This window comes from Salarias fasciatus, chromosome 5, assembly GCF_902148845.1.
Source record: "Salarias fasciatus chromosome 5, fSalaFa1.1, whole genome shotgun sequence".
In the NCBI taxonomy this organism is placed as follows: domain Eukaryota; kingdom Metazoa; phylum Chordata; class Actinopteri; order Blenniiformes; family Blenniidae; genus Salarias; species Salarias fasciatus.
The window spans coordinates 29,217,987-29,243,860 of NC_043749.1; the positions used below are offsets into that span (position 1 = coordinate 29,217,987).

General features: G+C 44.5%; 4 protein-coding genes across 4 annotated transcripts; 1 reads left to right on the forward strand and 3 right to left on the reverse strand.

The window, feature by feature from the left end:
- Positions 1–2,711: 2,711 nt before the first annotated feature.
- LOC115388097 (tripartite motif-containing protein 35-like) lies at positions 2,712–4,787 on the forward strand. The gene is made up of 2 exons (XM_030091033.1): positions 2,712–4,279; positions 4,368–4,787. The coding sequence occupies exon 1, from the start codon at positions 2,821–2,823 to the stop codon at positions 4,264–4,266; it is 1,446 nt and encodes a 481-aa protein (XP_029946893.1). The 5' UTR covers positions 2,712–2,820; the 3' UTR covers positions 4,267–4,279; positions 4,368–4,787.
- Positions 4,788–6,141: 1,354 nt separating this feature from the next.
- Positions 6,142–12,327, reverse strand: gmppb (GDP-mannose pyrophosphorylase B). The gene is made up of 10 exons (XM_030091034.1): positions 12,253–12,327; positions 10,824–11,017; positions 10,634–10,714; positions 10,235–10,283; positions 9,939–10,081; positions 9,656–9,814; positions 9,493–9,571; positions 8,393–8,520; positions 8,061–8,243; positions 6,142–7,965 (listed from the first exon to the last, which is right to left on the reverse strand). Exons 2-10 carry the CDS (start codon positions 10,950–10,952, stop codon positions 7,834–7,836), a joined length of 1,083 nt encoding a protein of 360 aa, XP_029946894.1. The 5' UTR covers positions 10,953–11,017; positions 12,253–12,327; the 3' UTR covers positions 6,142–7,833.
- A 975-nt stretch (positions 12,328–13,302) lies between these two features.
- On the reverse strand, positions 13,303–17,386 carry pde12 (phosphodiesterase 12). Its single transcript, XM_030091025.1, has 9 exons — positions 16,869–17,386; positions 16,244–16,781; positions 15,529–15,956; positions 15,245–15,350; positions 14,949–15,093; positions 14,605–14,683; positions 14,393–14,515; positions 13,891–14,096; positions 13,303–13,792 (listed from the first exon to the last, which is right to left on the reverse strand). The coding sequence occupies exons 1-9, from the start codon at positions 17,047–17,049 to the stop codon at positions 13,673–13,675; spliced, it is 1,926 nt and encodes a 641-aa protein (XP_029946885.1). The 5' UTR covers positions 17,050–17,386; the 3' UTR covers positions 13,303–13,672.
- Positions 17,387–18,996: 1,610 nt separating this feature from the next.
- On the reverse strand, positions 18,997–25,139 carry atp6ap1la (ATPase H+ transporting accessory protein 1 like a). Its single transcript, XM_030091664.1, has 6 exons — positions 25,133–25,139; positions 21,414–21,463; positions 21,022–21,176; positions 20,834–20,884; positions 19,332–19,569; positions 18,997–19,255 (listed from the first exon to the last, which is right to left on the reverse strand). The coding sequence occupies exons 1-6, from the start codon at positions 25,137–25,139 to the stop codon at positions 18,998–19,000; spliced, it is 759 nt and encodes a 252-aa protein (XP_029947524.1). The 3' UTR covers position 18,997.
- Between the last annotated feature and the right edge of the window lie 735 nt (positions 25,140–25,874).

Here is a 25,874-nt window from a genome sequence, read left to right on the forward strand (position 1 = left end):
CACCTGGGGCATTTTTGTAGAGCCTGTATGGAACTCCATTAGGGCCTGGAGCTGATGCGGCTCTTGCTCTCCATTCGCTCCACCTGGGTGGACTGATGTCTCGCTCGTATTCTGTTGTGCTGATTGGTGGAATATCAGGTGGGAGTGTAATCTCTTCCTGTCGCCGGTCATCTGTAGAAGCTCTTTTCAGATATTCCTCGAGGTCGGCCTTTGACGCAGAGAGTCTTCCGCGCTTCTGCTTTGTGAATATGCTTTTCACAAATTTGAAGGGATCTTTGTAAAAGCGGGATCTTGCTTGCTCCTTCCTTCTGCGTTTCGTCAAGAGGTTTTCTGCTTTTCTCAGAGATGTGAGCCTGCCCTTGATTTCTACCTGCAGTTGTCCCAATCCCTTCACGGTAACGGTATACATCGCGGTATAAATGTTGATGTGTATTGGGGCGACAGTAGCTCAGTTGGTAGAGCGGGTCGTCTTATAACTGGAAGGTTGGTGGTTCGATCCCTGCTCCTGCAGGTGTAAAACTGTTGTTGTGTCCTTGGGCAAGACACTTCACCCACCTCGCCTAAGTGTGAATGTAGTGTGAGAGTGAATGGTTGGTGGTGGTCAGAGGGGCCGATGGCACAGATTGGCAACCTTGCTTCCGTCAGTCTGCCCCAGAGCAGCTGTGGCTACAATAGTAACTTACCACCACCCAGTATGGTGTGAATGGGTTAATGTGATATTGCAGTGTGAAGCGCTTTGGGCACTGTCATGCAGGGTAAAAAGCGCTATACAAGTGTAGTCCATTTACCATTTTACCAACCTATCATGGAGTGTTTCTCATTGGGTTTTTCTAGTTGTTGAAATCTCCTGAACTTGCACTTCGTGCCACTAGGTGTGTTGTTTGCATGTTCAACCTTATTTTTACACAGACACCACAGAAGTAGGATGGCCCCCGAAGCACAGGCTCTCTTTGCATGTTTTTAGAAAAAGAGGCTGTGTTCGAAACCCCATACTGCCTCCTACATCCTTCCATACTCATACTATCCATCCTGCATTCTGCTTACTCAGTCCATCAGACAGTATGCAAAGCGTTTACACTACAGCATGCTACATAATAACTCACAATGCATTGCACTCCCCCCCGAGCCGAAATCGACCGGCTAAAGCTGATTTCACTTTAGCTCTAAACTCTTCAAATGTATAACTTCATCGAGATTTTTTTTTAAATTAGGCAACAAAGCGGTCGTTTAGAGCCCGACTATGTCGTTTATTTGTTCGAATACCAACCGTTTATGATTTTGTTCGGACGAATTTGGCGAAATGTGAGCCAGCCGCAGTGAGCTCACTGTGGCGGCCGGGCGTGACATTAAGCCAACATTAGACCTGAAAGAGTTTTTTCATTTCATTATTTGCTGCACTGAGAACTTTTTCAGAGACATACGTGTTCTTTTAATGATTATTATTTGAGTGTTTTTTCCAGGTGTTTTGAAACTGTTGTGTACTTATGAATGTGTGTTGGATTAAAGTTGAGGGTGTGAACAGGTTGATGCTTCACGTGATGAATGAGTCAACATGACTCACTTGTAGATTATTAACTTGCGGGTTAGTTTGGACACATTAAAGTTACCTCTCAAAAATTATCTTTCAAGTGAAAATGGACAAATGACCAAGTTGTATTGTGATTACAGTGACTGTCAACTGTCAACCTATCGAATCCAGGAGAGTCTGGACTGGGAGTCATGACACTGTAGAGGAAAACAGTTATTAGTATCCATCTATCTGAATATATATTTACTCTTAGTATGACATGTTTGCTTTTGAACTCAGGTAAGCCAGTTGGGAAATAATCACAGTATGATATTTCAACAACTGGTGTTCTGATTCTCTGTCTTTGTTTTCAGTGCAACGAGGTGTTGAGTTATCATTATGAGATTAACATTTGAGGAACTATTCCTTGACAAAACCTGAATGTCCTGCCTCAGCACACCGTGTGCTTTATAATTTACTCATCGCATTGGATATTTATGACACTATTTATATCTTCAAAGCCATAAAACATTTGGTCACGTGTAATTGAACTGATAAATATAGTCGACTTGTTCCTATTATGGTCAGAATAGCTTGTCAAAATATAGAGTGACGTGGGAGCTTTGTCTCAGATCTGGGAAGAATGTAAATCTCTGGACACATCATCAGAGCTGCACATCTGAATCAGGGGTGTTGAGGCCTTTCAACATTGGACACCCTCATCAAAGGAGGCCAGCTGCAGGGTGATCAAGCCTGGACTTTCACCCCATGCCCCTTCATGAGAGCTGCCTGGTTGTTCATGGGTTCAACCCACAGGATGATGCACGGCAGGGGGCGTCCTCTCTCCTGAGTCTCACCTACAACTGACCACCTTGATCTGTAAATCCAAAGATATGGACGGGTTTGGATGACTTTGTTAAGCAGAAGAGAGTTCAAGGTCACATCAGTGCCTCTACTGGTTTTCCCAAACAGTTAAAAATGTTCACATTTTATTAGTTCATTCCTGTGTATGTGTGGTAGTCAGTATATCCCTTTACAAAATGTAGTTAGAGGGTTTTTTTCTGCACCTTTAAGAACTGAGAATCACCAACATGTGACCAAATAGCTGGAATACTTGGAAATGAGTCATTAATAGGGAAGTTTCACTTTCACAGTGATCAACCTCCAACACAGTCAGAGGAGTTACAGCTACAGTGGAATTAACCAGAGAAACTCTTCAACCTGCTGCTGATCCAAAATCCACAGCTCTTAGTGAGTATCACTTTAAAAGGACTTTTCCACTGCTGCTTTTGTCTTTTTCACTCTGAGACAAAATGTCTGATCAGACAGAAACAGATCTGTCCTGTCCTGTCTGCCATGAGATCTTCACTGATCCCGTCCTCCTGCTGTGCAGCCACAGCATCTGTAAAGACTGTCTGCAGACCTGGTGGAGGCAGAACGGCTCACAGCAGTGTCCAGTCTGCAGAGAAACATCTGATTTAAAAGATCCACCGAGAAACTTGGCGTTAAAGAACCTGTGTGAGGCCTTCTTATTGGAGAGACAGCAGAGAGTTTCTGAACCTCTGTGCAGTCTGCACTCAGAGAAACTCAGACTCTTCTGTCTGGATCATCAGGAGCTGGTTTGTTCCGTCTGCAGAGACTCGGGAACACACATCAACCACCGGATCAGACCTGTTGATGAAGCTGCAAAAGAACACAGAAAGAATCTCCAGAAATCCCTGAAACCTCTGCAGGAGAAACTGGAGGCCTTTAACAGAGTTAAAGTACAGTTTGATCAAACTGCAGATCTCATTAAAGTCCAGGCTGGAAACACAAAGAGGCAGATTAGTGCAGAGTTTCAGAAGCTTCATCAGTTTCTCAAAGAGGAAGAGGAGGCCAGGATGGCTGCTCTGAGGGAGGAAGAGGAGCAGAAGAGTCAGATGATGAAGGAGAAGATCCAGGCTCTGAACAGAGAGAGATCAGCTCTGTCAGACACCATCAGATCCTCCCAGGAGAAGCTGAGAGCTGCAGACAGCCTGTTCCTACAAAACTACAAGGCTGCAGTGGAAGAGGTGCAGCAGCGCCCCCTGCTGGAGGATCCACAGCTGCCCTCAGGAGCTCTCATCGATGTGGCCAAACATCTGGGCAACCTGAGCTTCAACATCTGGAAGAAGATGAAGGAGAAGGTCTCCTACAGTCCTGTGATTCTGGATCCCAACACGGCTCATGAGGATCTGATGGTCTGTGATGATCTGACCGCTGTGAGAGGAGGAGGGAGGCAGAGGCTTCCAGATAATCCAGAGAGGGTTAAAGGTCACAGCATCGTCCTTGGATCAGAGGGCTTCAGATTAGGGACTCACTGCTGGGATGTTGATGTGACGAATAATAACTGCTGGAGCGTCGGTGTGAGGACTAAACCATATCATGGGACTTCATACAGAGAAATGTGTTTCACTGGTGGAAAATACACAGCAGTCTGTAAGATAGATGATGAGCAATCATTTAATATGTTGGAACAGATCAAATTTAAATTGTACTTTGATTGTATGTTTCCAGTAGATCTCACTTTGAACAAGAAGTTGACCAGGGTCAGAATACATTTGGACTGTGACAACAGGAAGCTGTCATTCTATGATCCTGACACCAACTCATACATTCACACCTTTTCAGTAGAAACCAATGAAATGTTTCCTTACATTCAAACCTCCGATGAAAATCCAGTGAAGGTCTTACCACTGAGCTTCTCTACAGAAGTGGAAGAGGTCACATGTTCTTATTGATCTCCTGAACCAGGTCAGTCTGTTTCACTTCTATATTTTCAGTTCATTCAGTGTTTTCTGTCTCAGTTTTTTGTTGAAGCTCCTCTGCTGATCCCAAACAGCTCCTCCTGCCTCGCTGTGTCTCGACCCTCGATGACCTCTGTGACCTTCCAGCAGTCCTGAGCTCCACCTCGCTGAGCATCAGAGCCTCGCTGGCTGACAGTGGACAGACGCTGGTTGAAGATCCATCCCACAGCAGAGTGTGAGCAGGTGGAGAAAATGTCCTCACTTTACGCCCCATGAGACAGCAAGTTTGTTGCTGTAAAATATGGAAATATTGATCAGAGAAAATATGCAATTTTTTTATTATTATTATTCCTTTTAATAGAATCTAAATAGTTCTGGGTTAACAAGTGATTGAACTTTTTTTAATGTAATTTTAGACTCTTCAGCTGACTGTTTCACATTTTTCTGGAGCTACAGTGAAGTCATTCTGTAGTGTTTTGGTCTCTCCTAAAAGACAGGCTTGTAATATTTGGTGCAGGAGCTTTGGAGGTGTGTTTGTTTTGATTGTGTTGTTTGAGTTTTTTTGTTTTTTTTTTCGAAAGTGGACAACCAGGAAACATGAGACAAGTTTTGAGTTGGAATAGAAACATCAGCTTGTAAATTGTGAGATTTTATTATTCATTTTGAAATCGTAAACATCTGTATCAATGTCTAAGTTCACCTTCCAAACAGAGACAGTCGTTTGAGATGTGAACAGATTAGTTTTACTTTCACTTTTTGTGTTTGATTTGTTGTTTTTGGGTTTAACTCTGCTGGCTGGATGTGAAGGACAAAATTACTCACAGTCTTTACTGAAGGAGAAGCACAGACACTGAAAAAGGAAAACAGACTTTGGTTGAAATGAAAAACACTGACTTCACTACTTTACTTAGATCAAGAAACAAAAAGGTTTTGTGTCGCAGACGTCGGCCTGACGTCACATGTTGAAATCACATAGACCGTGTCCATGGACTCACAGGAGTGCCTCACTAAAATATAAATCTGTTAAAAAATAAGGAAATACATAAATGCGTAAAATACGTAATACGTAAAATACGTAAATAAATAAAAATGAATCCGTTTAAAAATAGGTAAATAAATGTGTAAATATCAAAAATAAACAGATGTTTTTTTTGTTTTTGTTTTTCCATGATGTAATTTTTGTCTTTTGTTTTTCCATCATGTCATTTCTTTTGTCTTTTGTCACTGATTTTCCGTTTTGCTGCGGCTTCATGGACTGAGCTGTCTTTTATTTGTTCTTGGAATAATGAGATCAGGTGTGTAATTTGTTTTTTTTTCATTGAATGTGATGCAAAGTGACAAAGTGTAGCTTTGAATGTATCTGTATTAAAGGTGCATTAAGGAGTTTTACAACCTTAAAAATACTTATTTTCCACCATAAATATGTTACACATTTTTAATGATGTGTACAATGTGCCCTGACATATTCATTACAAGTACCTCTAACAGCGCTAAATTGTCACTTGAAAGTTGCAGTGCCGGTCCGGCACCAGCATTTTTTTGGGGAGAATTTGAAAGGAATGACGTAATGCTCGCTCCGGCTGGTTATGTTTCATTATGTCCGCCATTACTCCGCCAGATGCTTAGTGAGCAACAACTGAGCAGGAGCTTCCAGAAAGTAAGAAAAGACTGGCTTCTAGCACTGCCACAGCTCCACACAGACTCCACCAGGTAAAAGAAACTTAAATCTTACTTGAGCGCTTCTAAACGAGCGAAGAAGGAGTCCTCCTCTTCCGTGCATGCGAGCCACAGGGACGAGTTTTTCACTTAGCTGCGTTACGCCCAAGGCCTGCAGGGGGCGCTGTTTCGCATAAAACGTGCAAACTCCTTAAGGCACCTTTAAAATAAAGGGCTAAAACAAAAATCTAAACATTTCAGTCGGTAATTAATCAAAATAAATGATGGTTCTGACTGAATGCTGCATTCTTACCCAGCATGCTTTGTCTCCAGTGGAAGACACTGAGCTCATGTTTTCCCCTCATCAGCTGGACAAAGCTCATTCATTAAGAAAAAAAAGACAACGTTGTAAACAAAGTCAGCAGATTATATTATTTCTTCATTACAAGACTTCATTCAAACACGTTCAGTTGTGAAGTGAATACTGTTCGTCACTGACTGCATGACAACCGTAAAAACAGAGGCGGACTGACAGATTCAGACGAAACCTCTCGGTTTGACGACGACTCAGAGCTCAAACCTCTTTCCAGCGCATGTTCCTCCTTAGTGCGACTGCTGTTAAAATCACATGCAGTTCAACTCAGACATTGTAAACACATTTATAAGTGCTGTTTGTTCTAAAAGGAAAAAAAAAAAAGTCCTGGTTGCACAAACTAGTTGGTTGACCTCAACATGTCCAATGAAACATTTGATTCCTAATTCATCCTGTATGTTCAAAACATTAATTTAACATTCAGGTGGCACCATAAGAGCAAAGAGGAAAAAGTGGAAACTTCACTTTGATTCTTCATTTTCTAGACAGTGTCAAGAGGCTACGATGTTACACCGATCTGCTTTCACCTGTAATGTTCAGTCAGAAGATAAACCCAAACTCTTGACTGTTCACAGCTGGTTTTTAAAGACGTGAGGACCAGAAATGAGCTTCGACGTCACATCGAGTTTCTGCGATTCGGTCAGAGATCAGCTGCTTTGGAAGAAGAGAGGAGCAGCCGGAGATCAGCACAGAATCAAGTCTGATGCCAGAGATGTAAAGTGAAGGAAATAGAAAGCCATAAAAGCTCAGTGCCACATCTTAAATCCAGATACTTTCTGACTGAATACTTCAGCCAAGCCACGGTGTAACATCCAGAGTAGCATCCTTGTGTTTTTGGCACCACCTTCAGGTGAAAGATTGAAGTTTCTATTGCATTTATTTGAGCCGATTAAAGCCAACGTTGATCCTAGGTTGTCATTTTCAAACCTGTTGTCTTTTCACTGAGCAGTAACTGTTCTGGTCTCGAGGCAAACGGCGTATCATGATTCAGAAGAACAAAGAAATTCACGTTAGCTCCAGCAGAAGACAAGCTAATTTCCCCACGATCGCATGAAGAGGTGCCATGTGCCACGATGCTTTACATTCATGTGAACACAGACACGCCTCCTCCTGCTGGATTCGGTTTGCGTGCCGCCCTTCGTTTTAACGTGTGTTCCCTGAAGCGGTCCGGTTAGTGTGAATGCATAGTGGATCGAAACGTCTCTCTGAGCACCACTCCCACAAAAACAAGTGTTTCCAGCCTCTCTCCACCTGAATACTTCCCGGGTCTGAAGTCGGAGGCCATCGGGGGGGTTCGTCTGACCTCGGCCCGACTCACACCATCCGTCCTACACTTTCTACCTGGGGGGGGGGGGGGAGATGCAGCCTAGCAGGGTAAAAACGAGTCCAAATGAAAAGGAAAACAAAGAAAAGAAGCCCGGTCCTCCGCCGCCTTCGTGCCGTTCTCTCCGGCACAGTTTGTTTTGGTCGAGCTCCTGTAAAAAGGCCTCCCAGGGTGTCTCTGTTCCGCGCTGCTCGCCCTCCGCCCGACGCTACATGATGATTCGCGGCTCCGGCACCGACTCGTTGATGGATTTGTGCGGCAGCACGTTGGCCCCGTTCAGGTAAAGCTCGTCGTTCACGATCACGTCTTCGCCCAGCACCGTCACGTTCTCCATCCGCACCTGACCACAGGGAACCGACACAGCACGCTCCGTAACCTCGTCTGAAAGTCACCGTTCGTGTAAAAAAGCCAGTCCGCGGCGTTCTCTCCACTCACCCACTGGCCCACCGATGAACTCCATCCCACGATGCAGCTCTCCAGCCAGGAGTGGGATCGAACCCGGGACCCTTTCAGCACCGTGCAGCGTTTTATCCTCACGCCGTCCTCCACCACCACGCCGGCTCCGATGGTCACGTTGGGACCGATGGTGCAGTTCTCTCCGATCTGAGCGGTGGGATCCTGCAGGGCGAGGAGAAACCTCAGCATCATCATCATCATCATCCCACCATCTTCATCATCATCCTGCTATCCCCATTGTCCCCGCTGTCTTCATCTTCCTCATCCCGATCGGTACTCTCATTGTGATTCTCCTCGTGTGCCGCGCTCACCACCAGGACGTTGCCGAGGAAACCGGGCCCGGTGCGCAGCTTGTCGGGAGCCTGTTGTCTCAGAGACTGGAGGTACATGCACATCCCAGTCAGGAAGTCTTTAGGCTGCCCGATGTCCATCCAGAAACCTACACACACACACACACGGTGTAAAGAGTCAGTTACCATGGAAACGAGCAGCAGGACGGGTCCTGCACTACAGGGCAGGAAGGTTCAGCTGCTCAGCTACACTCAGAGAGAGGAAGGAGGATCTAGAGATGCACCAGCAGCAGATCAGCAGCTTCAACTCGTCTGTTTCTATGTTCTGAGTCGGTGCCTCTCTACAAACGGTTCCTCTCCACAGCTACGAGAGTTTTCGGGTGTGAAGAAAAGCCCAACCACTTACGTCTGGTGGCGCTGCGAGCTGCAGGGACCAGAGGAAGCAAAACGAGTCAACCTCACGACAACAACACCGTAACAGTCCGTCTGCTGGATCTCCGGCTGACCTCATTGAGGACGGATCAGTAAAACTAGAACTACACCTTTTCAGTGAAAACTTTTCAGTTTGCATTTTCGTTTCAGTTAACAGTTTCACTAATAAACAAAAACATTAGAAACATTTAAAAAACGTAGTTTTCATGTTGGGCCAGTAGTGGGTGCTGTTGGTTGTTTTTGGTAATAAACCCACACAGATGGGTTCAGCATGAACAGTGTAGAGTACAGAGGACTACGCTGGATTGCTAAATGTTTTCTGAGGAGCAAAGGAGATGACGAGCGATCTGTTCAAGCAGCTTTGGAACATGTGACGGAGCGCCGTGATTGGCTGCCTGGGCGTCTTTAAACCCCAGTAATTTCGTTGTAACTTGTTGCAGTGACAATAAATAGCATTCCGATTCCAATGTGGAGACACATGAGTGATCACTTCAGACTTCAGGTTATATTTGATGATCTAGTTCAACTAGTTCATCTAGTTCATCATCTCAACAGAGCTTCACTGCTTCTTCAGAAGCGACTGTCTTATCAGTGTTTTGTGGGAGAATTGAAGAGAGAGGTGACGACTGTCATGAAGTCAGTGGTGAGTTCGAGGCGAGTCTGCTCCTGGCAGCGACGGCGGCGGTTACCCTGCAGCTCCATGGCGTACAGATGCCCCTCCTCGGCCATGACGGGAAATATTTCCTTCTCTATGGACGTCGGTCTGAGCTGCACACAGACATGAAGACAAATGAAGCCGCAGCCATTTCGCTCCTGCACACAGAGGAGTAACACTTCTCCTTCACCACTCACCTGGATCCTGCTGAGCATGCTGGGATTGAAGATGTACATGCCGGCGTTGATCTTGTTGGAGACGAAGACCTGCGGCTTCTCCACGAAGCGGTGGATGCGCCCGCTGTCCGTCTCGAACACTACCACGCCGTACTTGGAGGGCTCCTCCACCCGCGTCACCTTCACACAGTCACTCGTTCAGCACATCAACAAGCCAGGAGGCCAAACGTGAGGCCCGCGGGCCACAACTGGTACGTCAGACTACAGAGGTGTGTGTGTGTGTGTGTGTGTGTGTGTTCCTCACCACGATGGTTCCCTCCTTCCCGTGGTGGCGGTGGAACTGCAGCAGGTCTTTGAAGGGAAAGTCACAGATGACGTCTGAGTTGAGGACGAAGAACGGCTCGTTGTCGACGTTCAGCAGCTCTCGAGCCAACGCCAGCGGACCCGCTGTGTGTACACACACACACACACACAGAAACACACACACACAGTTTAAATGAATGTTGACAGCAGTGAGGACATTCCTGCTCATCCTTGAATATTTGGACTCCTTTTTTCTCATCCCTTCTGTTTGGTTTAGTCTGAAGAAAAGAATCTCACCGGTTCCCAGAGGTTCCTTCTCATGAGAAAGAGAGATACGAATCCCCAGCTGTGGACAAAACACACAACGATCTCAGGAGGCTTCAAACTTCAGAGCAAGCCTCACATTCCAGCAGCACCTCGTGGTTTTATGTCTCATGGTGGTCGCTTGTGGAACTTTCATGTCAGTCTGTGGATATTTCGTGGTTATATTTGCATTTTTGGAGTTTATTCACATTTATTTTGATATTGATAGTTTGGCTGTATGATCATTTTCTGTGGGGTTTTTTTTGGCAATTTTTCTATATTTCAGGGATTTAATGTGTCCTTCTGAAATATAAATCCATGTGTTACAGAGGGCTGTGGTAGGAAAGACAGGATCCTCCTGCATGTGCATGAGTGTTGTTCTGCAGTACGTACTCTTTGCTCCTGGACTCTCATCTCTCTCTCCAGCAGCTCTGACATGTAGCTCACAGCCAGAACCACATGGTCCACCCCGGCCTGCAAACACACAGAAACAGAACACAAACTAAAAACAAAAACAAAACACACACCGTCACAAAAGCCTCCCTCTTGTGTGTGTCCTCCTCCTCCTCCTCCTTCTCCTCACCTTCACCAGCGCCTCCACCTGATGCAGCAGGATGGGCTTGTTGCAGAACTCCACCAGCGGCTTGGGGACGCTCAGGGTGAGCGGGCGCAGGCGGGTGCCGTACCCGCCCACCAGGATCAAAGCCTTCATGCCTCCGCTGTTAGCGACAGTCACCGGAGTGAATGCGGCGCATCAACGACAAGACGTCTTCCAACCTGTGCAGGAGAGAGGACGGTCACTGAAAACTGACTCCTGATTAAAGTTCATAAATCTCTGACATGACAATCAAAGCAGTCAGGGAGAAAGGTGAGCGTCGGTTTGTAGGCACTGAGGTCAAACTGGACGTGGCAAACCAAGACCTCAAGGCTTCACTCACACACACACCCAGGCTGTCAAATCGAGATTTCAAGTCAAATAAGCCTAAAGTAGGACACTTTCTAGACTTTGGACACAACCTGGAAATGTGCCCGGTGCTTTCATTTACAAGTGACGTGTTTTTAAAAGTTGAAGAGAGTATACGTGTCACTGTTTCACTACAACAATCTGGCAAATCTTGAACCACAACTTTAAGGTATCTATAAATAGACTTCAGCAATCTGGTGCTGAACATCACAAAAAACAAGGAGATCATTGTAGACTTCAGGAAGCACAGACCTGATCCGGTTCCTCTTTACATGAGTGGGAGTAAGCAGGGAGGCTCTGACTCTACACCTTCAGGGTCCTTTAGCGCTCATCTCTGCTGATCTTTCTTTGCCAAATAACATAATCACAGCACCAACAGGGCTCAGTAGAGGCTACACTTCCTGAGCATCCTCAGGTAGAACAACCTGTCCACAGAGTCTGCTGATCTACTGCATAGACTTTAGTACAGGAGCAGTGGAAGAGTGTCTTTTTAACGACATGTGTATAGTGTCAAAGACACGGTGAGAACTGAGTTCTGCACCACGATCATTTGAATAATTCCTGAGTTTGAAGCAAGTTTTAAAATGAGAATGAGACTTCTGCAGAAGTCAATAAATCCTGTCACATCACAACATTTCATTAATTCGTCAAGGAAGACTGGACCATCAAACTTACTACTCACAGATTCATCAAAACAAGACAAAAGGGAAAAAAGAGCACTAAGGATGAGGAGTGAAAAAGGCTCAAATAGAATAAAACAGGAGGAGAGGCAAACACCGGCAGCTAAAACAGTCGCTTTAGCAGCACAAAGTGTCACAAACAAACTAAATAATAAGTTTATGTGTGAAAAGCTGGAGTATTACCTGATCTGCAGGTCAATAACAAACAGAAACCCACTGGTTTGACAGGAATTAGCTCATGCTAGCTCCTCCAGCTAACTGACTAAACCTGAACCAGCCGCCTCACCTCGCTCTCTGATAAATCACAATTCTGTCTCTGGAACATCCCCTGTGTGTGTGTGATTTAAGAAAAAAACGGTAAAACTTACAGACGAGCAGCTTTGTGAATGACTGAAACTCTCCGGAGTGACACGTAAGGTCCTAATGTTTGACTTCCGGTGCAGCCAGACTTTTCACAACAAAAGGCGAGCAATAAAACATCTCGATCCGATACACTGTTTCTAAAGCACTGCATTCAGATTTTAGGGAGATAATAAAATACACAAAAAATCGGATGTGCAATAACAAACAATGAATCAGAAAGAGAAATAAAACTATTGATTTTTTTTCTTTTGAAAGCCATGTCACTTTGTTTCCGGTGTGACGTTAAAATACCCTCCTCCGAGTTGTCCCGCCTCCTCTCCACTTTTGACCAATCAGAGAACAACACCGTGGCGACGGGAGGCGGGCTTTAATCACTCCAGAGTCAGTGCAGTTATGAATTAAATATAGAATGAATCAAATACTAGAACAAAAAAATCCAAGAGATTATTTAATTGGCTTACTATATATTATTTCATGTCATTATTGATGTATATCAGTGTTCATGAAGATGATCCACTGGAGGTTTCAGCTGGGAAACACTTATAAAAAGCAAATTTTAATTCAATTCATCCATAAATATTTAAGCATTGTTGCATTTATTGTCTAGAGTCGGTGCTAGATTTATTGTCTAGAAGACATTTAATAAGATTTTTCAAGTTGAAGCCTACGTAGAGGAAATTTGTGAGACTTGTTTCTATTTCTGTAACACAAGTTCAAAAATGCCTGTTATAATCATATTTGTGAGGATAAACCATTAAAATGTTAATCTTCTTTATCACAGTGTGTGGGTTTAACTCATAAGAGTGACCTTTTCCCATATTTTTTATACAGAATAAATGTTTTTTTCTTAAAAGCTCCCAAACCATTAAGTTTTACAATGTACAACTTGAAGAATTTTAAAATATACATGACACTTTCTATGAGTCACTCTCTACTTTGATATACATGACACTTTCTATGAGTCACTCTCTACTTTGATAACCTTGTAAAGCTAAATGAATTTAATCTGATGAATCTTTTCAGTTTCCTTTGAGTAGAAGAAAAAAAAATAGAAGTCAAAGCATCAGACTGAAACTTTATTAAAAGAACAAAGTCCCAGCAGCAGGCAAATCACTCGACCATGGTCATAATAAATAATGTTAAAACGCAGATATATATTCATTAACCAGCTGTTTCAGAAGTTTATAATTACATGGTGGTTTCAGCTCAAACATATTATTCCATACAGAATGCATAAACTGATACTCAAAAAGGCAGTTTTATTCTTACTGAACATCAGTGATGAAAGTCCAAACCAAAGACTGGAAATAAGGCAACGCTGTTATTGTAGAGTGGATTCAGAGGCGTCTCTTCTGGTTTAAGCTTCATTTTCTGCTGTAAAATCTGCAGAGGAGTTGATGGTCTCTCAGTTTGGATGTTTGGAGGTCAGGGGCTCCAGCGCAGGTCGCAGACCAGAGCGATGTGGTCGGAGGGGTGAGCGACGCTGGGCAGAGCCTGGTGTGTGGTGACCTCCTCGTGGCTGGGCAGAGGAATCACCTGCTCCACCTGCACGCAAACATTTTACACCCGTGGAGCTTTCACGTGTAAAAACAGAAAAATTAAAACTGCATTTCTGATTTTTTTTTTTTAAGAAACATGAGTACCTGCATGCTCTCCGGCTGAATGAAGATGTAGTCCAGGCAGCCGTGAAACCCTCCCACGTAGTTGGTGTAGGCCGGCCGGCCGTAGGCGCTCAGCAGGGGGGGGAACCCCGACGGCAGCTCCATGCTGCAGGACTCCTCGGGTCCGGAGCTGCTCCAGTCCGCATGTTGCTGAGGAACCAGAGTCTCAGTGAGCAGCTGGAAGACACCTGAGAACAGGAGAGAGACCGACAGGAGTCAGCTGGGAGTGATACCGCACAGAGACGAGATCAGGAAATAATGACACGCACAACACAGGACAAGGATGGAGAGAATCATCAAACACATTTCCATAGAGAGAGGACACTGACATTTACAACAACGTTTACACAACACGAGCTAGATCAAACTCTAGAAAGATTGAACAGAATAAACATGCAGATGAGAGACAGTGAACTTTGACTTCATAGAAACAGCGGCTACAGCACCGCCATCCCTCCCAAGAGCTGCAGCATTTCTATGTCACCTGAGTTCGGAGTGGAGTTGAAGTCGCCACAGAAGATCAGCGGGGCTCCGGGCGCTGCCTCACTGATCACACGACCCAGATGACGGAGCGCCACGCCCATCTGGACCAGGCGAACATTCCCACCTTCACGAGAGAGAAGAGTTTCCCTCACAGATCTGTTCCAGATTGCTCCACTGCTGAGGGATTCAGCTGGATTCATGAACTCCTCCTACCTTTTGGGTGCCAGTAGAGGTGAGTGTTGGCTACACACAGCTTCCTGCCGGGTTTGTTCAGGTCCTCCAGGACACTGACCTGCAGGAGGAACAGTTTATAGGATAAGTTTGAACCCATGACAACCTTCACCAGGTGTTTTTGTTTCAGAAATGTTTTACATTTACACGGCAACGTATTGAATGGGAGGTTCATTTACAGGTGAACGGGAGAAACATTGTCATGTAAATGCAGTTTTACACTTCAGACTTGAAAAAAAAATATTTCTTAAATCCACAATAACTCATCCATTCAAGATTTTCCACAATTCAGTCAGAGAGTTAGGAGTGAGCGCTGATTATCCGACCTGCAGGGAGGTGGACCTCTGCACAATCTTGTCCTTCAGGGCGTCGTTAGCAGAAACCTTCTGCAGCAGCTCGGAGTGGGCAGGGTCAGAGGTCAAGGCTTCACTCAGCATGATGTCATGACGACTCAGCAGCCGAAACTTCGACCTGAAACAATAAAATGACAGAAATATTTTGATATTTTCTCCACTGTTAACTAAGAAGTGAAGTAACAGACTCAGTTTTCTGTTAGTTTTTTTTCAGACATAACCCTTCTGATTGATGCAGCTGCTCCCAGACAGACCAACAGGTTCAGTACCTGCGGTAGAAGGTCGCGAGTCCTTCGTGTTGCTTCTCTTTGATCCTGAAAACGCCATCCAGGCCAAAAGCGTCCAGCGCCGGAGTTAAACTGTCGACAAACACCCCTGAAAAGCACAGAAAACATCGTGTTCATCACACACATTCAAATACAAGGTTATGGACTTCTCAACTTTAAAGCAGTCTGAACTCTCCAAGCAGACGCTATGATGAATAAAAAATTGTAAACTCAGACACAATATTAAATCCTCTACTCTGACTGTTGTGTATCTGATGCTTTCTGACCTTTGTCGACCTCTTGCAGACAGACGATGTCGGCGTTGTACCCAGCCAGCTCCTTCTTGATCAGGTTCTGCCTGTAGTCCAGCTGCAGGGCGTAGGGGGCGCAGTACGGGTACAGCACCGTCTTAGACAGGTCCGTCTGGGCATAGACGTCAGCCAGGATGTTGTAGGACACCACCCTCGTGGCGGGCCAAGCCGCCTGTCTCGCCGTGTAGGCGTGACGGTTATCGAACGTGCACACGCCCGGGCCGGCCTCCACAGCCCCCGCAGACACCAGCTCCCGCGTGGAGCCGCTGCGGCTCCCGTCTCTGGGCGTGCAGCTCAGTTTGAGCCGGCGGCCGATGTCCTGATTGGACGGGACGAAGACACGCTCACACCCGACCTCCGACCAGCCGCCGTCCTGATGTGGAGGCTCCGCCGAATCATCACCACTGAGGGGAGGGAGGAAAAATGAAGACAGCTGCAGAAGTCATGTAGCTAGTTGATGAGTATTAATATGATTTTCTCCAAACAAATGAAGTTCTGTTATCTGTATCTCCAAAAGTTACTTAAAACTGATGATATTTTGATATGGTACTGTCAGGTCTCTTATTTAGACTCCAGGGAGGAATAAACAATTTTTACTTGGTGTAGTTCAGGACTGAAGGAGAGAATAGGACACACTGAGGGGAGGGATTCGAACCCTGGTTCAGGTATTGGCGGGGATTCTGTAACTCACCTGGCTCTTGCTCTGTCTTCTCTGAACCAGGTGAACTGGCAGTCCTGCAGGTTTCCAAACTCCACCTCCAGCTTGGGGCAGACGGGGAATCCGGCCAGCAGGGAGCCCGGCAGCTCCGCGGCGGTGAAGGAAGGAGGGTTTCTCCGCACGGAGAACTTGACGTCCCCCACCTGCAGCACGGCTCCGTCCAGCCAGGCCTCCGAGTTGGGCACCGTGTCGGGCACCTCGTCCTCCCCGCGGTACAGCTTCACCAGGGCGGCCGCCTCCACCGGCAGGCTCGGCTGCTGGTCCCGGTTCTTCTTCGACTTCTTGGCTTTGTTCTGGTTCTTGGTGATGCTGTTGGCGATGCGGGCCAGGACCTTGCCCAGCGGCTCGTCCTGGTCCCGGAGCATGTGCTTGTGGCTGCCGTCCAGGCAGAAGGAGATGGTGAGCTTCGGCTCCCCGGGGAGGCAGCGCACTGAGGCGGTCTCCATCCCACCGAGCAGCCGGCGGCAGGCCCCGGCCAGAGTCCGCGGAGAGGAGCAGAGGAGGCGGCGGGCTAACAGCGCGGAGGCAGAGGGGATGTGGCTCAACATGAAGCTCCCGGCGGCAGCGGCTGGACGCTGTTACCGACAGGTAAACTTACCTGCGTCACGTGACCCGCGAAAGCCAATTGGATGAGTGCTCCGCTGGTGTTTCGCATGAACTGGTTTCCCTATTGATTTGTGACCGACGTCCTCGAACGTCCGGCGTAGCTGCCCGTCACAACCGATATAAAACCCCGCCAGACACCCGTAGCTGTCCTGGTGAACGCCGTTTAACCACATTCACAATAAAGTTTCGAAGTATCGTACCTTTTAAGAGTCTTGTTAGAACACCTGCTGACTCAAACAGCAACGAGTAAAGGCAGTCCGTCACCAGTTAACATGAAAACCAGTTCATCCGTAACATCAACTAGCCAGATGCTAAATAGCTCGATTCAAGCATTACCTCGTTAAAACGTGGCGATAACGTCTACCTCCAGCGGTACTGTTAGAAAACTAAAACCGCACCGAGTTCACGAATGAATCCGCTGAATTAATGTCCGTATTTGATCGATATAAATGAGATATTGGTGCAAAAACTTAACTGCCGGCGTGCTCCTCCGGTCACCATGAGCCGTTTCTTCTTCGTCTGCAGTCGTGTGTTGATTAAAATATCCGTGCAGGCACCGCAGCGCCCGCAGTGGACAAATGTAAAACTGCAGCCTGCTTATTATTGAGCGGGACGATTTCACCAAAACCTTTTAGTAAATGTTCTCTTTGCACAAGAAGATGTCTTCTTTTCCAGTAGATAAAATTGAGGCCACCGTCTATTAACCTGTGGTACGGGGAGATTTTCAAGGTTCACATATAAAGGAGTGCCTCAGTTCAAGACAACAGGAAAATGAGAAGCTGGTTAATGAGCTGCACCATTCCTCCTAAGTTGTCTCTAAAATGGGAGAGCAGACCTGCTACACAAAAGGTACTTCGATATAAAATAGCATTCCAGCAATCCTCTAAGGTCCTGAATGTGCAATTTCTTTCTCTAAACCATGTATTTTGCAATACCTACATTCTGACATCCTTTTCACCCTTCCTGTTTAGATCATTATATCTGAGCGTTTGTCATTTTTGTATTGCTTTCACATTTTTGTTTTCATGTTTTGTAACAGCGCAAAATGAAAAAAATATTGTTTTAAAAAAAATGACCCACATGCATTAGTCAGTATGACCTAAATATGATGGCGCTTTGCTCCCTGATGGCTGGGAAGCTTATTCTATTCAAATGTAAAGATACTCAACATATGGCCAATGGATTAGAGAGGTCATGAGTCACATTCACTTTGAAAATAAAAATAGATATACCATTAGGAGAGGCACAAGAAAATGCCATGTTACCAGGCAGCCGTTTATCTCTTCTGTAGTAAACATGGCAGCTGCCAGCAGGATATGAAGCTTCAAGTCTACCATCAGGTTCTGTGTTTAAATAGCTTTGTCCTTAATGTTATCTAATCTGAAAATTTAAGAAGTCAACTATAACCTGACATACATTTTTAACTTGATTACTTTTTTAGGACAGAAACTGAAGTCAAATGATGTTACACACGTACAATCCCAAATTATACTATTATTACTGAAACCAGGGTGGTCAGTGTGGATACAGCTGCTTAATGATTAGCAGTGATTCAAATCGCTTTCTACAAGAAAGAAACCAGTGACAAACTGGCTGGAAACTATGAAGTCTCAGCACTCAAACAATCAAAAAATAACTGGATTACTGTCTGGAGCCTCAGTGTTGATCACTCTTTGGTCCTTTCACTGTGACCGAATCATCCTGGAGGTTAAAACACTCTGAAGACACTCTGGAGACACTCTGAAGAAAGTTCAAAGATTTATCCTCACATTGGAAAAAAATGGAACATCTTCAGTATTTATACCTGAGAACTGGAAAACAATCTGACCTTTTTCCATTTGTATTTTTATTAAATGTGATATAAAGGCAAACACAGAAATTCACTAATAAATTATAAAATGCTAGAATCATTTGTTTAGAAAAGATGAATCCTGAGCTAAAAGTCTGGAGTTTTGGAGACAGGTGAAGCCCCGTTTACAAATGAAAACCCATCGTTTCAGAAAAGTTTCACATTTACACGGAAACCTTTGGAAAATGAAGTCCGTTGACACAGTAACGGCAGAAACAGGGACCTGAATCAGCCGTGTGCGTTTCTGCGAGTGGAAACAGTCCGTGCTTCGCCTACATCACTTCTTTCTCGGCAGCGTTCTCCACGCTGCAGTGATGGAGCTCCTCCGGGTCGTGCGGGTAGTAAACCTCCGCCTTGCGCTCGTCCTCGTGCTCGATGTGCTTCAGGTGCACCACCATGTGCAGGGCGTAGGCCAGCACCAGCAGCAGGATGAGGGAGGTGACCAGGCCCATCAGGATGGCCGGCGTCAGGAAGGTGGCGCAGTCGCTGGCGGGGGAGAAGCCTCCTGCGGTGACGTTGAAGGCCTGGATCTGAGGACGGACACGGACACCCTGACGTGACCCGGCCGGGGTCGGGACGCGACGCGACACGGCGACGGGTACGGACCTGGAAGTCGGTGAAGGTGACGGCCCAGCGGCGGGCGCGCTCGCTGGCGGGCAGCAGCAGGGCGCTGTAGCGCTGCAGGCTGCTGACGTGGGTGCAGCGGTAGGAGGAGGAGGCGGGGGCGTACACCTCGCTGGCGTTGAACGCCGCCTCTTCCGAGGCGTTGTAGAGCAGCGAGACGCCGTCCACAGAGAACCACCACTGACCCGACGACTCGTACAGGGTGTTGGACAGCTCTAGTCTGAAGGGGAAATTACTCTGGTTCAGTTTCATATAAATAATGTGATTTTATCTTATTTTTATTTTATGTACATACCAGGGTCATTTTCAAAAAATGACTTTTATCTCTTGGATGGAAAAAGATTAAAAAAGGCACGATAACTAAAATGAGGAAAATGATGATTTCTAAGAGGGGAAAAAGTTTAAAAATTGAGTAAAAACAACAAGCAAAACTGTTTAGAAAGGAGATAAAATGGCCAAAATGTCCTTGTTGACTGTGTTTTGGTTACTTCCACGTCCTTTCTGTGGTTATGTTCTGTGTGCCGCAACGCTTATCCTCCTACAAATAAGAGAATATTTCTCTTCTATTGTCTTCTAAAATGTCAAAATTGTCTGAAAAATACTGTAAAAGAAGGATGAAACTGCTAAAATCAGGTCCAAAACACCTGAAAATGTAATGAAATGCTTACCATCCTGAACTATACCTGAAACGTCATAATGCAACGTCAGATACAGTTTTATTCATGTTTCAAAACTCCTGTAGAAATGAAACGCTGAAATCTGTGTTCGGCTCATTTTAAAGGTTAAAGCTGGTGTCCGGAGTTTCCGTTCGTTTCCAACGTATGTATCATTTTTCAACAGAGCTTAAATGTGTCAGTCTGGTTCGATACTACAATATAATATTAGCATAAAGCAATATAAACATTTATTTATGAGCCCCGCCTTCGTCTCATAGACCCCCATGTTATCCGAAAAAGCGCCGGTCAGCGTCAGCCAATAGATTTCGAGCTTCCGCCTTTACGTGCCATCAATCAAAGTGTGGAGCAGCCAGAGAGCACGGCCGCTCGCCCAGGCAGAGGAGAGTTAGCTCCGCAGCAGCCGCCGCGCTTACCTCGGATATATCCACTGTCTGCTGAACATCCACCGTAAACAGCTAAACATGGAGGATGCTGTAGGACTCGGAGGCTCTCATTTTCACCCGACAGATAATGCGCGTGCATTATCAAAGGGCCGTGGCTTGGTCGCTCATGAAAGCAGAGGGAGGGCGGAACCTCCAGACGTTGGATTGAGAAAACCTCTCTCTTTCAATACTCCGGACACGAGCTTTAAACATAAACAGTAATGCACCAGAGCCCCACTTACATGTTATCTGAATATAAAAGCGTCATGCAGTGACTTTGCTGTTATTGGGGAGATCTTTTATTCTATTTTATTTTTTAATAAAGACTAAATTTCAAAATTGAACTAAATGATCTTTGAGAACAGCAGAGATGTTGGCCACTGACCTGATGGAAAGGCCTTTCAGATCCTCCACATCCCCAAACCGCATGACCAGCCTGCAGAGAAACACACACATAGAGTGGGGTCTGCATGTTCTCCCTGTGTGTGTGTGTGTGTGTGTGTGTGTGTGTGTGTGTGTGTGTGTGTGTGTGTGTGTGTGTGTGTGTGTGTGTGTGTGTGTGTGTGCTCGTACGTGGCCTTGTCCTGGCGGCAGACGGACTGGCTGGTGTCGACGGGTTTGTGAGGAGAGAAGGCTCGCTCCGTCAGGTCCAGCAGCTTCTGCTTCTCGTAGCGGAGCGACAGCTTCCGGGCCTGGAAGAGGAGGCAGGGCTGCCCGCTGGAGAGCACCTGCAGGGCGGAGAGGTCAGCGTGAGCGCATCAGCTGGAGGGGAATCTCAACACTTTGAGTTAAATGTGGCGCCACCTGGAGAGGAGGGAAGGGAACTGCAGCTCCTCTGGTCTGTAATAGCCTCCTCCTCCACACATCTGCAGACTGAACAGCCAACATGAGACATGAATCTACAGACTGCCTTCTTATGAATTCACATGAAAATTATGTTTCAGTGATTATCTTATTTATGTTACCTGAAAGTGTTTACCATCTTCCGTCTTCAGTCTTTCATCATTTTCATTTTCTGCAGATCTGAAAGAAAAAAACTGAAACTGTTCACCTTATTTGAATATTTTCCTGAGAAGAGGCGACAATTTTATCTGCAAACCACCAAATCACACGCTATCAACAAGACGTGAGGTAACTACATTTTTTATTTCCTGTCAGTGAAGTCTGAAAGATATATAATTAAATAAGAACAGAAGTAAAGGGCAAAAAGCAGACAGGTGCCACTGAGCTGCTGACCTGCCGTCAGTCTGAGACGAGCAGAGATCAGCCTCTCTGACCCAGATCATCACAGTGGAATAAAGAAGCAGGACGAAGAAGCAGCTTAACGCCACAAAGCACATCTCTATTTCTTCTGTTTGCTGACATGTCAGTCTGAAAACAGCTGCTCCAACTAAAAAAATAAATAACAAACATTAAGGGTCAATTTACACAATTTAAATGTTTTTAAGTGGAAATGCAAAACTTGGTGATGTTAATGAGCATTTATCACTGACTTTTCATGTTTCAATGACATTTTATAGTCAGTTAAAAATAAAACCCACAACAAAATATTTTTCATAATGAATAAAAATCTGTTGGAAAGTGTAAAACTGATTTTACAACTTATGTTAAACATGTTAAAGCTGTCAATGGATCTCTTCAGAAAGCATTTGCCATCTCATCTTTACCACCAGCAGGTATGATGGGTTCTGTAATTATTAAATTATGGCTGTTAGTCTTGAAGAAACAGGAGAAATCTGAAAGTGGCGTCGTCACTGCACGGGGCCAAGTAAACACAACGTTCTCAAGTGAAATTGAAAGTCTTTCGTTCCATTTTTGGGTGTCTGTCTACAAGACAACGCCACTGAGAGCCACTGAAAACATCTTTCTGAGAATAACTCCCAAGGTGAAACTTTTCAAAAATCATTCTGTCTCCATGGAAACGGGTGAAGAGAATCTCTTGAAGTGGAAGAAGTGGATCCGTCATGTTTACAAACTGCTGTTGAACAACTAACAACTCGAATGTAGTTGTGGATTTTCTCTGGTCATTTCTTGCCATCGGAATAATCTGCCAGCTTCGACCACAATAGATAATCCGATCGAAATGATCCCACTCAATCTCCGTCTCGCTGACTTCTGCCTCTCAGGATGAAAATCCTCTCTGTCAACTTTCAAATCAAACGATCGTCACATTTATTGGAGCACAGGTTGCGTCACAAACATCCACTGGTTGGAAAAACAGACAATGGAGCCGTCAAATCCACCCTGATTTTCCTAGTTCCCCTGATTCAACCCAAAACAGGTTTATCTGCCTGTGAGCCGAGGTCAGTGTGGACCGCTGAGGGATTGTGGGATTGCAACCATTACGTAATCGTACAATCGTGAACGCACACATGAAGGATGGGGTGGACCTGAGCCAAAACCAGATTTTACAGCTTTTCAATCCGTCACGACCCACAATAAGCAACTACAAACCTGCATGTTTACAGCAAATGGCAGCGTGTTGAAAACTACGGCCGTTTACACAGCAATGACAGAAGCAGGGAAAACATGTGCTGATGGTTGTTTTTGTAATGTATACACACACATTATCCAGCAGAAACCTGCACAAGTGCAGAAGAACTATTGACTTTAAGACCTTTCTCTTTATATAATAAACCTTACAGTGAGAACTGCTTGGGGACACCCTGGCTGCACCCTTCTCCAGTGGAGCTGCTGTAGGTTTGGACTGCCGGGAGACCCACGCCGAGCGTCTTTCCTTTCTCACGCTCCAAACAGTGATGTTTCACTGAACATGTCACTAAAGTTCGGTTACCTCAGACAGTCATGTTACTGGTGGCCAGTGTTGGGCAAGTGAATTTTATAAAGTAATTAGTTATAGTAACTAGTTATTTCTTCAAAAAAGTAACTGAGTTAGTAAGTTGCAATATTTTAAAAATTACTAATTACGTACTATGCAAAGTATTGTGTTACTTTAAAAAAAAAAAGTTATGCCAAATAATTTGGAACCCTTTTATAGAAACTTTAAGATGCATGTTCAATTATTGATGATAAAACTGAATATATGGTTAATGAAATAAATGGACACTTGACAGAATAGATTACAAACAGGAATCGCTACAGCAATGTCAATTATTCAATGTTGCTGTGTGATATGAGACAAGACACCAATCACATTTCATTTCTAGCTGAAGATAGTATTTGTAAAAGAAGAATAAAACCCAATAGATGTCTGTCAATAGACCTCTGTCCTTCCATTTCAAAGCTGCGTTTCAATGATCAGGGCTGTATCTCTGTCATGTCACACAATGCACTTTACACCATCAGGTCCACAAACTTCATGCTCCATGGCTCAGCTGGACTCCAGTAGAAAAAAACCAAGCTGAAAGCAGTGAATTATAGTAAAGGAAGCATGCCTCATATTGTTTTCAACAATATTGGCATTGTAACCGTAGGAAAAGTCATTAGTTAGATTACTTAAGAGTAAAACTGTTTATTTTAACACCGTTACTCCCATGGCTGGCCTTGACAATAAACTCAATTTGACCTAGATATGCAAATGAGCAGTTATGCAAATTAGATGATGATGTCATTTAGAACTTTCCTTACTGAGGAGTTGGCAACAATGTTTCAGTTTTCAATGATGCCATCATCGAATTTGACCAAGATGCACAAATGAGCAGCTATGCAAATTAGATGATGACATCATTCAAAACCGATACATTGCTGCAAACTCCTCAGAAAGAAAAGTTCTAAATGACGTCATCATCTAATCTGGGAGAGAGAGAGAGCAAACTAAAAGAGAGACACAGGTTAGGCACATACATAAATCACATCCATCATTTTCACCTGGTTTGATGTCAAACACACTCAGCAAACAGGGTGGAGTGTCTTCTTTCAAAATTTAAGAGAAAATTTGGAAGAAAAATAGGCAATAGGCAGATATTAAAATTATAAATATTATAATTAATTAGCTAAAAACTGTTACAATTGGATTTGTGATCTTGCAATCACATCTACCACCGTAACATCCAGATGCCATCACACCAATTATAACATCTATGCAGTTGTCCCATTTACAACATCAGCATAGCTATTTCCTATTCACTCTGTAACTGAAGCACACACTAAAACAGCTGACCTTTCACCTTTACCTTCATTATAATTAATATGATAATTCTTCCTCAGCTGACCCATACTACTCATAGTTAATCTTAACTTCACATACAAGCAGCATGGGGCTCCAGCAGCAAGGTCTTGCTCATGAGCTAAAAGCACAGTGGGATTCGGACCAGTGAACTTCAGGCCAGAAACTTGCTTTTCAAAATGCCTCTGATCAAACTCAGGTAATATGTGAGCCAAAGGCAGCTTAGTGTGACCTTGTATCCTCTTATATATTCACTGCACTCTTAACCAAGACATCCAGACAAATTTTGTTGTACACCTGCACAATGAGAATAAGTCTCTTATACTTATAAATAATCAAGTTAGCAAATTTTCTGCAGCTGAACTCCTGATATTATTATATTTTAAAAATTTCTGTAACTCTTGAGGAGACACAAACAGGGAAAAAAAAAAAAAACAGTCCTGTTCCAGGTCACTCTGAAAACCAGCGGTAAAGCCGGATCCCAAGTGTCAGGAGTCAAAGATTAGAGCGTCAGTAGAGGTCAGAAACAACAGACACAGGTGAAGCGTCTCTGCTCACCTGTCATCAGGTCTGACGAGGACGAGGAGGGAGGGCTGCAGGAGGAGGAAGAGGAGGAGGAAGAGGAGGATGCTGCAGTGCCTCCACGGTGAGTCCATGCCTCTGTGTCCTCGGTCTCTCTGCATCCGCTCTGCATCCACCCAGCATCCTCTCTGCCCCTCTAATCTACTTTATAATCAGACCACCGCAGATTAACCTCTGCTTCTGACCGACAGTAAGGAGAACCAATCAGGAAAGAGGAGGAGCGAGGAGCCCCGCCCATGGGACTGAACACGTGTTCTACCTATTTCTGATTTATATACAATGTACAAATACCATTATATGATCCTTTTGAATACTTCAATATGTCTTTAATATTATTTTGATAATCTTAAGAATAGTAACAATCCCCATCATCATCATCCTTTTTTGTTTAATTTTTTTGTACGTTGTATTATAAAAAATATATTTCTATTCTAATAATAATGCATTTCATTAACAGGTATGCTTCAAGGATCTCTACATAGAAATTTACAGTAAAAAATATCACATTTGGCACCTTTATTTTGAATAAAGAGTTAAATTTTATTGTTGATGATTTCCATTTTTGTTTGATACATTTTTTATTCACAAATTTGGATTTCAAAACAAAAACAAAACTTATAAATTGTTACAAATGTAAAATTTTGTTTTGATCCAAATATTTCATATGTCCCCAATTCATGAGTGTTTGTGAGTATATATGTGTATATACATTTATTTA